This window comes from Poecilia latipinna, unplaced genomic scaffold (assembly GCF_001443285.1).
Source record: "Poecilia latipinna isolate Pla-1442-1.1 unplaced genomic scaffold, P_latipinna-1.0 Scaffold1166, whole genome shotgun sequence".
Classification (NCBI taxonomy): Eukaryota; Metazoa; Chordata; class Actinopteri; order Cyprinodontiformes; family Poeciliidae; genus Poecilia; species Poecilia latipinna.
The window spans coordinates 129,595-141,663 of record NW_015113782.1 but is presented as its reverse complement, the minus strand read 5'-3'; the positions used below and the strand labels follow the sequence as shown (position 1 = coordinate 141,663).

Here is a 12,069-nt window from a genome sequence, read left to right as displayed (position 1 = left end):
TCAAGCCGGGAAAAAATTTCAAAAAGAAAAAAATTTAAAAAAAAAAAAAAAAAAAAAAAAAACACCAAACAACAAGAAAGAAAAAAGACAAAAAGAAAAGAAAAACAATCCCAAAGTCCAGATAGATCTGGTGAAACTTTCCGTTATTACGTGCTTGAATATCATGTTGACATTCTGTTTTGGCTGTAAGGTTCAGTCAGGATGGATGCAGAAACCTTCGCCACCAGTAAAACTGAGCGGTGACATGGAACATATTTTGTAAATAATTTGGCCATGTGTCATAAAAAGGGCGACTAAATGCTCGCGCTTTGATCAAATTTCAGCTCTGATTCTCCGACTTTTCTGAAGTTGTTTGCTGCGCCCCTGCAGGGCCAGCTCCAATCGGAAACCGCAGCTTGATCCCTGGGTTAAGCGCTGCTCTGCTTTCATTCCTGTTTTTCTATATTACCGCGTCCAGAGCCGGGCCAAGCGTCTGTGGGGCCCTGGGCAGGATTGGATTTAATAAGCACCCAGCAGATATGACCCTAAATTTCTTTTTTTTTTTTTTTTTTTTTTTTGGTTGTTTGTTATTGGCCTAACCTAATTGCAAAATGCGTTGATCTAAATGAGAAGCCTCAAGTAGCTGGAGGCCATTTGAGGCCCTCAGAATGACTTAAGAATGACAAATTAAGAACAGAAATATATTTTAATAAGTGTGGGGCCCTTTTTACATATTAGATCCTGCATGAATTACAAATAATTCTTTCTACAAAAATCAAGTTGCCTTGTTTCTTTCATGAAAATATTCCATCTTTGGTTTATTGTTTAACATGTAAAAAGTAAAATAAATAAGTAAATAAATAAATTAATACAATTATTTTAAAAATAAATCAGCCTGTAAGTTCTGGCCAGCTTCCCCATAGCATAATGGTCCCATCACCATGTTTCATCCTGTGCAGAGCTAGTTTTCTGTCTTATAAGATGTGGCTCTTATCTCAACACCACTAAAAATCTATAGTGACATGAAATATGTTTTTGTAATTAACTTGGTCATGGAAAAAAAGGGGAGGGGGAACATGGTTTATAATAAAAGCAACAAAAAAAAAGGACTATTTCATAGCATGTTTTGTACTTGTCACTTTATGTCATTTTTAAAAAAATAAATTGTAAATTAACTGTGGCAGCAGATTTGTTTCTTTGATTTTTTTGCTGAGGGGAAGTGAAATCTAGATGTGAAACTTTTCACTATAGATCAGGTAGAACTGGGAAAGAAAGAGTCACTTTAACTCTTTACTGCTGATGTGTTTGCAATTACAGTTGGCATAAAATGTGATTCCAGTCACAATCAGCAGAAACGATTCAAGTGGGAAGTTCATGAGTTCAAACCAATCAAAGCATGAACACATTTCTCTGTTTAACAGCAGGAAGGTTCTGGGTTTACATCCCAGTGCCTTCTGATGCACTTCCACTTGATCCTCATCTCCCTTCAGCACGTTGTCTGGGATTTCTCCGATTGAGCTTGATTTCTCCAGTGGATTTTTTTTCCAGCGGGCCAATCAGTAAACAGAAGGAGACATTATGAACGATGACGTTGATTTTCTGCTCTGCTTCAGAATTGTAGTCCGTCTGTAGTTTTAGCGATGGCAGTTGAGGAAGTGAAGGAAGTCATTCAGTCTGAGTTGGTCACAGTACCAAATATTGAATTAACATCAACAGTCGCCTGGTTTGGCTTGGCCCTTGTCTTTTTTGTAGTGGAGTTTGGTTGTTTACAGCGGAGGCAACTTGTGGTAAACTGTGTAGAGTCAAACTGGTGTGTGACATACGTCATGGCCAAATGTTAGAGATTGACTAAAATTAGACTAAAATTAAAACTTCAACAGAACTAGTGCCTCCAGGAAGTAATTGTTGCTCAAAAACTGAGAGTCCAGACCCTCTGGGTGAAGCAACCATTCTTTAAGTTAGTTTTTTTACCAGGGTAAGGCTAAAGTGTGATTTAAACTGCTTTTAAGGTAAGTGTTATGTGCATGTTTAGGGTTAGACACAAACTGGGTAACAAAAAGTGAAACGGAGTCAAGCCAGTGTCAATAATAATTGATATGTGTGTGTGTGCGCGCGGGCGTGAGTGTGCGTGTGTGTGTGTATATGTGTGTGTAAATGTTGGCTTTGGAAGTGGTAGGAAGCAGTGGGTTGGAACTGGTGCTGTCATAAGTCCCAGGAGAAGCAGGCAGCAGGGGCCCAGTATCGACCCTGCAGCAGGAGCAGCACATTGTTCTGGGTGGAGAGTCATTATGGAGACAATCTGCCACCACAGCAGGCTGACAGGGGGGGGGCTGGATGTCCCCAACCCCTAAACACACAGGAGACTTGTTGCTACTTGGTTCTTCCATTTCACACTTCCCTTTTCTCACTCACTTATTGTTTTTCTATTATTATTACATACTTGTAAGGGTCAGACGTTTGGGGGAAAGGTTTACAGACTGACTCACTGGTTAGCACGAACCAAAACCTCTATATGTGATTTGCGTTTGTAATGAAGCGTCCTTCCATCGCTAGACTTAAGACCAGATGAGACCAGCTCCTCTATCAATAACCTGATCAATTGAGGAGCCCTAAGCCGCTTGTCTGCCGTGTCCTCAGCTGCCAGATCTTGGCTTGTGAGCGATCCTCATGCAGAATAGTCTGGGCCTTAGTGAACACTCATGGGAGGGAAGACAGAATAAGAATCAGTCAAAGTTGCAAATCAGTTCACATTGAGGCTGGAAGACCCAGCTGACTTGGTGTTAAACATTTTTCTTTTAAGTGCTGCAATCTTTTTTTCCCCCACTAAGTTGTGAAATGTTCAGCAGGCTCTTGTGCTGCTTTTATTTCACAACCTGAGGAAAATGGAATTTCTATTTTGCCACTGATGTTAGCTTGAGTTTTTTTAGTGAGTGCTGAATATGACGATTAGTCTGTTTTAGGGCTGTTATAAATGATTATTTTAGTAAGCAAGTAATCTATCCTTTATTCTACCGATTAATCAGTTAACCAAATAAAAAACTGAGCGTTTCTGCAGTAAGAGAAAGTGCTAGTAAAATCGATTCAATTCGTTTATTTAATAAGAAAAAAAATGATTGCTAAAAATTCAGGCTGAAACGATTAATTTGATTAATCTTGATGAATCGATTATTGAAATAGTCTTGAAACAATTTGATCGATTGATCATTAACTGTACTATACAGATTCCAAAAAAGGATATTCGCTGAAAAAACAACATATTCAGGCCAAAACTGTACAAAAAATATATATATTTAGCATTTCCGATAAAAACACATTTATCTGTAAAAATGTTTTACGCAAAACTCCTCAAGTGTTTTAGCTTCACTGGGTTCAAATTCACTAGAGGAATGTGAAATTATTGCATTTTAGGCAAAAAGGAATTGAGTTGTTGGTTAAGATGTTTCTAATATTACATATAAAAAAGCTTAAGTGATTAAATGAAATATCTGCAGAATGTGCCAAATGTTTTATCTGAATAATTTGTTACAAAATAATTATTAGTTGCAGCCCTACTTACAATTCAGTCCTATTCAGATCACTTTTCATCCCAAGTTTGAAGTGTGATTTTTTTTCCAAAAACAGATAAGAAATAAAACATTTCACAAAAACCTTTTTAAAAGTGAAACAGCTCAAACTTATATTGAGCCTTTTATATTACACTTCACTTTCAATTCCAAGTTTGAAGCATCAGTAGCTTTTTCATAAAATAGATATTTATAACCTATTTTCTTTTCACAACATTTCTTTTTTCATCATCAGTAGCCTGCATGTGATGTTAGCCATCACATGCACTAAAATCACAGATAAAAGTTGGAGTCTTATGGGAAAGGAAAAAAAAAAAAGCGTTTCCTGTTGTCAGTCATGAACAGGTTGGATGCCTGTAGTGGATGTTTCCTACTGAAGTGTTTCAGGACATCTTATTGTGAAACTCCAATATTCCGTTTTGCAGTACATCCCTGAGCTGCGTTGTCTTTTCTATTTGATTTAAAAATGTTTTTCAAATTTAAAGTGATCTCACAGTTCAGACACTTTGTGTCTCATTCTTTGCGGCGCGTCGTTCTGTCCATAACTGCTAATAGCACTTAGTGTTTATCAACAGCTGATTGGTAGAAGTGAGAGCGTTGCGCAACACAAATAATCATCTGACCGGAACACAGTTTGTTAAATAGTAACATTATTTATTGAAATCTCAATTCCAGATCATTTTCCTCGATGAATATGAGGTTCTTGAATTATTCAGTGAATTGTTACAGTTTGTTTTTAAAGAGAAACTGAAAGTTTTAAAATAATAATCAGTCGAGAAGCTCTTCATGTATTTTGCATGTGGAATTTAGCATACACTTACTTTTGACTGCCTTACTGCTTAAATGAGCAGTTTAGTTCTGACCATGTCACGTTAATAAAAATCATGACTCTTCCTGGTCTCTGTTGGGTGTTTGAGAGATCTTCTGGTGTTAATGCACTTTACCATTTATGAAATATCACAAAACACAAGAGTTCCCTGACATGACAAAAAAAAACATCAGTGGGGAGATTATTATGATGTTGGCAGTAGATCTGACTCCAACTGTACCAAAAACACCAACATGTACAGGTCAGCAGAGAATTTGAAAGAAGAGGGCCACACTGACCTTTAGCCAAAGTGGAAACTCGTGGCGCCCTCACCGGGCTGGCAGCGCTCCACGATGCTTCAGGCAGAGCTGGAGGCTTTTCATGACCTTCATGTCAAGATACGTAGAGCCATGGTCAGACAACATGTGCTGGGAATCACTGGGTTCAGAGCTGTGTGGACACGCAACAAGAATAATGGCTGACTGGACACCTTCACTCCTAAAAACAGTTTGGAAGTAGTTAAAAAAAAAACATCTTCAAAATTATTCCTGAATAAAATAATTTTTATTTTGACTTGCCTCCAAATTCATTCATTCATTCATTCATTCATTCATTCATTCATTCATTCATTCATTCATTCATTCATTCATTTAAATTTCAGCAATATTGTCTGAAATTCTCAAAGGGTCAGGTTCCATGATGAATAAGCTGAAATGAAAAACGGTTTCAGTGTTTCTTTGAAAAATAGAAGGAAACTCATCATCGCTGATTCAATGCATCAACAGAATTAGAGGGTCAAAATATATTCATTTTTTATTTTCTTTACTTGAGAATTTAGCGGCAGAGGAAACCTAAAGACTGTCGGAGTCCTGAGAAGCAAACAGACTAATATACAGACCCGTTCAATAAATTAGAATATAAAAAAAAAATAATAAGGAACTTTATCAATTACTGAACCACATTATATAGATTAATAACATGTGTGGAATCCTTTATATCTGTTAATTATGGTGATTTTTCCAGTTACAGCTCATAAAACCATGTAAATGATATTAAGTAACAATGATATTAACAATAACTAACCAAATAATGATGAAATGATGTAATATTTATCTAATATTACATTTGATAAATCAATAAAAAAAACGATTTCAAAAAACAGAAATGTGGGCTTAATGATACAATGTCTAACTCCTGGTTAAAAGTTGGAACATATATTCAAATTTTTTGTCTATGACTGCCTGGTTTACAAACCTAAAATTTTTTTTTCACACTTTAATCCATAACTAAGGTGAGCCACAGCTGCAGTACCAGCGGGGTGCTGTCCTGTAAGCCGTCACATAAAATCTTCTGCAAGTTTCTCCAAGAAACATTTTATCAGCTGCCCCTCTGACCACACTGCTGTCCTTTGGAGCTTCTCATTTAGGTGCAGATGCCGATCTGGCCCGTCGGAGCGGAGTGCCATTAGTCATAGTGAAACACTGTGAGCTCACTGAATTCTCAGTGACTCGGCTCTAATGAGGTATTGATGTTTGCTGCTTGTGCAGATGCAGACGAGTGTGCAGAAGGTTCAGATGACTGCCACATCGACGCCCTCTGCCAGAACACGCCCAACTCTTACAACTGCATCTGCAAGCCGGGCTACACTGGAGACGGGAAGCAGTGTGAGGGTAAGTTCCTGTCACCTAACGCTTCCTGGGGCTCACTGACGAACAGGCCAATGTCATTTCTGCTCAAACGTGGTTGCAACACACCAGTTTTTTACATTTTCATGACCTAAAAACTACATCAGCGATATGTATTGTTATTGGCTTAGTATCCAGCCATAATGTGCATTTAAGCTGGTTATTCAGTCACAGAGACTACTTGACCAATAACTATAAACAGTAGAAGAAGAACTTCAATAGGACAGAGAGGCTGATGCAGGTCACTGCTCTGGTTTAGAATATTCACCTGCATTTTACTTCCAGTCAGTTTCAGTTAATGAGGGAAAGTGATGGGTTGTTTTACTGAGCTGCAGTGTTCTATTGTGTGCGTCTGTGTGTGTGTGCATGTGTGTGTGTGTGTGTGTGTGTGTGTGTGTGTTGGGGTATGTCTCTACCTGCTTTGCACATGCAGAAGCTGCATTATTTGTCCATTCTTCTTTAAAAAATGTCTGAAGTTCGGTCAGACTTGACAGAGAGTGTCTGCAAATGACAATTTTCAAGTATTGCCTCACACTTTCAAGTGGATTTAGGCACATTAGCACACGCTGATACCTGGTAGTCTATGTCTTCCAGCTTTTAGATAACTTAGTTCGTCTGCTTCAAGAACACGATAAAAACAGCTGACTTGGCTTCTCAGCATCTTATCAAGTACTGCAGTTTCCTGGTAAGGAGTAATTTAATGCAGGTGTGTTGGAACAGGGATACATCTGGAGTTCGGGTCGTCCTGTGTAAGGCCTGTCTCTAATGTCTTTCTCGACACCATTCTTTAAGAAAGGTGGAGTTCCTTCCCTCAAGCACTGAATGTCTGTAGCTCCTCCAGAACTACCATGAGGTTATTCATGGTAAAAGTCTCTGTTCTTGAAGTGGTTAATACTCCTCAGCCATGTCTTAGTAGGTTTGCCACAGTCTTCCGGTTTTCAGATGATGGATTGAACAGTTCTCCACGAAATGTTCAAAGCAGGAGAAATTGTTTTAATCTTCTCTACATTTGCCCTGACCTGTCTGCTGTGTTCCTTGGTCTTTGTGTTAAACTATTTTAATACAAATACTATGTGTTTGTATACTATGTATTTGTATCAGAAATACAAGGCTGTTAAACAAAAATGTTTTTCTGCTGAGCACTTGTTCACTCCCTGACCTATGGGGGCGCTGCAATAGCCACTGAAGGAAATGACATGAAAACCTCTGAAGAAGACACTGAACGCAACTTCCATCTTTATGAAATGTAAACTAAAACAGAGTTCCATCAGATTATATTGGTTGTAGGATTTCTTTTTTTGGTCTTTGGTAAAAGACTATGAACCATTTCTCCTGCTGGCACAACACTTGAGCATTTGCTTTAGTTGCATGTACCCAGAATGCCCTGCTCTGTAGTCCGCTTCCTGCTTTTGGAGCGGTCTCCAGTCCCCTTGACATTCACATATACATTCAGACCTCACCAGAGTTCACTTCAACTGAACCCAGACAGAGGTCTGTAAGTGGACCAGAGTTCGATTCACACCTTCCCAGATAAACTGGACCAAAGTTCGATTAAAGGGAACTAGATGGAGTTGGTGTGAACGCACCTTTACCCAGTTTCATCTTTCAGAGAAACAGTGTACAGACAGAGATATTACAAAGGCTTAGGTATGAATGTATTGTTCAGAAGGAAAAAAAAGTTCAAATCATATTAATTTGGGGCCACAAGAGTCCTGTGAATCATTTCTCCATATCTGATGAAAACATGAAACTAACTGTCCATACAGGCTTTATTGACATCAATAATGGATTTTTGAGTTTGAATTCAGTTAAATTGAAGTGAATCAAGAGATTGACAGTAACACTGAAACAACAGAAATTTCCTACACTGGTTGTGGCAAAATTCTTCCACCAAGCAGTGGTTTCAAAGAAAACATTCAGGTTTGGCGAAAATCTCCCTAAACCTTCAAGGAAAATCTATCTGGGTCTAAAATTAACTAAATTTGAACTTCTGGGCCACCATCCCAAAAAGGTCCCAAAAACAACACAGCACTTAACCAAATGAACTCCATACCCAGAGTAAAACTGACTGCTTGAAAACTGGAGAGAGAATTTTATTTTTCAACAAAATCAGATATCTGAATAATCAAATGAATGACTTCATCTGAGGAAAATGAATGTTTTGGAAACGATGATCTGTGAGGTCAGCTGAACGGGTCCCTCATCACACAGTCTTTATAGATTTGCAGAGTGTTTGTGTGATCGAGGAGTCAAATATTACAATGTCAAGATTGAGTGCATCTGATTTATGTTAAGTTAAATGTTCAATTAAAAAGAAAATGTTTCCATTGGTTTAACACTTAGTAAGGACCATGTATTTGTTTTATAAGTGAAATCTTAAATGGGGTGTAACTGAACATAGTAATGTGTGTTTGGTCGATTAGTTTCTTGTTTTGACTGTTTTCTTGGCAATAAATCTTAGAGTCTTGGTGAAAATGGTGCCACATAGCAAAATGCACTGGTGGTTTGAACAGCATAGTGGAGCATGAACAACTTTCCAAATTCTTTCTGCTAAATGCCAAACACGCTTTGGTGGAGGCAGTGTGATGATGTGGGGTGGAATGTTCCTCAGTAGAAATACAAGGCTTTCAATCCCAAATGAAAGGCCTCATGGCTTTATCTCAAATAAAGCTACACAGAAATGACTTGAAGACAACAAGGTTGATGTTCTGGAGTGGCCCAGTCAAAGCCCAGATCTTCATCCCATAGAGAATTTGTGGCTGTACTTGATAAAGGGCTATTCAAAGCTGATCCTCACACAACCTGTCAGAGTCTGAAGAGTTTAGCAGGAAGAATGGAGGAAAGGTGCAGCATCCAGATGAGACCGATCCACAGCCAGAGAGACAACGGCTAAATAGAAAATTGAAGATTTATTTCAGTCACTTATTTTATGCTTCATATTTTTATTTAATTGTCATTACTGGTACTGACAGAGAAGAGTCAGTTGTCGGTTTCACATTAAAGGGAACAAGAACTTCTAAGGATAACAAAGGAACAATATGGCCTCCATCTTAAACATGGTGAGATGAGCTGCCTTTCTAGACATTGGCTGCATTTCCACTGCGAATGTGCACAAAACTTTGTTTATATTCTGCCAAAAACTAAATTTTGCAATTGCGGTGTTTCCATGAAGTAAGAAACATGATTAAAATTACATGTGAATTAGTTACTTCAAGCAATAAGTCATTAGGAAAACATGCTGCGCCATCATCCTCCAATTATTTCCTGATGCCTTCTTCTTTGTGGTTTTTGTCAGTAGTAAAATGTTGATCATGTGACCCATGTGACGTGAAAAAAGAGTTTCCATTGCAGTTTTGCGAAGTAAACCGATTTTTATATTCCCAATAAAAGCCACCTCATCCTAACCCCAAAAGATTTTCTCGAAAAATTAGTGTTTTTTTTTTCTAAATTGGCGTGTTTCTATTAAGTGAATTTATTTTCACAATGTCAATTTACGCAATTATACAGTCAGTGGAAATGCAGCTACTGCTCACGTCATACCTCCATATGTGTGTTTGCATTTATATGTCTGAGGGGGAGAGGATGAGTCTGAGTGTCTAATTAAATCCCGGGTCCACATCCACTGCCTGGATAATCAGTGTGTGTGGGGGGGCAGGCTTTACCACATACCTGATCCTGTTGGTCTCTTTACGACACACTGAGATCAATCAGAACCCACCACTTCCCCATCCCTGTAATGAAGCAACAGCTCCTGACAGAGACTCCAAATTGAGACAGATGGTGGACGGGAGGACACCCCCTCACCCTCGTTGATTAGATATGAAGGCTGTAATTGGCTGACTGTGTTTTCCATCAACAGGAATTATTGGCCGTTTCACTAGCCGGTGCCATTATCGGCTCTGCTATTCCTGGAAGCACCTGAAAGCAGCCGAGCCGCTGCACTCCCACTCTGCATCCCTCAGGTCATCTCTGGTTCTGTGTTATCAGCGTCGGCCCATATCAGCAAACAGTCACTCAGCGCTCTAGGAAAATATGCGCAAGAGACTGGATCAAACCAAGAATGCCTCTCCCATCTTTATTATTCACTTCACAGAAATGAGATCTCTCTTTTTATGTGAAATATTAGCAGAGCTGCAAAAACTCGAGAGTCTGACTGTGTGATAATGTATTGTACAGTGGTGCATGTGATGTGTACAATGATCTGATTTCTACTGCTTGTGTTCACAATCAGAAATGTAACGACGGTCAAACACTTTTAATCCTTTCACTTATTTATATATTATTTTATTAGCTAGTAATAAAATAATAAATAAACACCCCTTTAATTTTTTACATAGTCATATTAAATGTCACACATTGTATGTTATTGAGACATTAGACCCATTCAAATGTTATGAAAGGAAAGTTCAAGAACAGCATCTCCACAGCATGATGCTGCCACCCTTGTGTTTCGCTGTGAGATGATGCGTAATGTAAGTTGTATTTTTTTTTAACAGGTGAAAAAGTTCAGTTTTGATTTCGGTTGCTTTTCTCAGTGTGTGGGTTTGTTTTGGGCAAAGCTAATGGGATCAAAGGCAACATCAAGGCTGTCATTTTCTACGAGTGTTAAAATCATCCGACATCATGACCTTATGAGTTCTTGGAGCCTGAGTCAGATAAGAAATCTGAGAATTGACTTTAAAAGCAGATCAAGGATCTGGCAAATGATTTTTTATTATGCTTTGCAATTTAAGTGGCAAGAACTAAGAGTTGCAGTGCATCCAGGAAGCATTCACACTGCTTCACTTTTTCCACATTTTGTTATGCTACAGTCTTATTCCAAATAAGCTCGTAAACTAAAATCATTTCTTTCCTCATACTTCTACACACAAACACCCCATTATGACATTGTGGAAAAGAGTGTTTTGCAAATGTATCAAAAGGAGAAACCAAAAAAAAATCATTTAGATAAGTAGATAAGTATTCAAAAGCTTTGCTTAATGTCTTGTTGATGCAATTTTGGCAGCAATTGCAGACTCAAATCTGAAAAATTTGGAAGGATGGCTGTTATTTCTCCTCCACAGCTAGTATTTCAATTCAATTCTGAACTATTGGGCACCAAATATAGTTTAGATTTCATTGAAAAACAGTGAGATACACATTTATTTTATATTGACTGGAAACAACGAATCTGATGCCAACTTTGAGGCTGGCTACGCTACAAATTCAGATACATCATTCTTTATCAACAAAGAGGATAATTTTCTGTGGTCCAATAAACATTCTTGTTTCTTAATTTAGAGTGAAAATTCTTAAAACCAGACTGTGATATGGACCTGAACTGAACAGAAAGTCTGTTTTAGGGTTGATCACATTTAATTTAGGGCAGCTCAGCTGACTGCCATGTGGGATGATAACAGAGTAGATGGTCAGCTCTCAGTCAGGTTGGTCTCTAGATGCTGTACACATTAGCCGTCTAGTCACAGGGCTGTTTTAAAAGAAAGAAGAATGAGCCGGGACCTGTTAGTTACTATCACATCTTCACTAGATGAGCTGAAATATCTACACACTACATCTTGAGCGAATAACATCTAAGTACAGTACTCTGTGTGCCTGCCACTGTTTTACAGTCTGCAATACATTTTATTGTTTTTTTGACAACTAGAACTCTGGTCTTCATCTCCAAGAAGATATTTTGTCAGTTTTACGCTTTAATCTGTGTTTCTCTGTTATGAGCATCTTGGCAGCTTGAGGCTGAAACTTTGGTTAGAAACGAGGATTCATGTTCAACAGCCTAACGTTGCTCTTTTATGATAACAAAAGAAACTTCATATCTGGTGATGTGGAGAAAGTGTCTCGTTGTCAAAGCACAGCTTCACCTATAATTTAACTGTCGAACAAAACTTTCAATGAAAACGTGTCGTTTCCATGCACAAATATGGCAACTAATATCTGCAATTATTCTGTCAACTTTTAGCTCTCAAATAAAGAAGAATTGTTTTCCTAATAATTGATACTATTACTGCCATTTTTCAACACGAAACAACAGGAAGTG

The 12,069-nt window shown here is 38.2% G+C and overlaps 1 protein-coding gene across 2 annotated transcripts in view; it reads left to right on the top strand.

The window, feature by feature from the left end:
• scube1 (signal peptide, CUB domain, EGF-like 1) overlaps positions 1-12,069 on the top strand; it is a 123,679-nt gene that overhangs the window by 3,551 nt on the left and 108,059 nt on the right. For both annotated transcript variants that reach the window (XM_015053186.1, XM_015053188.1), the window contains exon 2: positions 5,898-6,020. In XM_015053186.1, the coding sequence (XP_014908672.1) occupies positions 5,898-6,020 (123 nt within the window). The remainder of the gene's footprint in view (positions 1-5,897; positions 6,021-12,069) is intronic.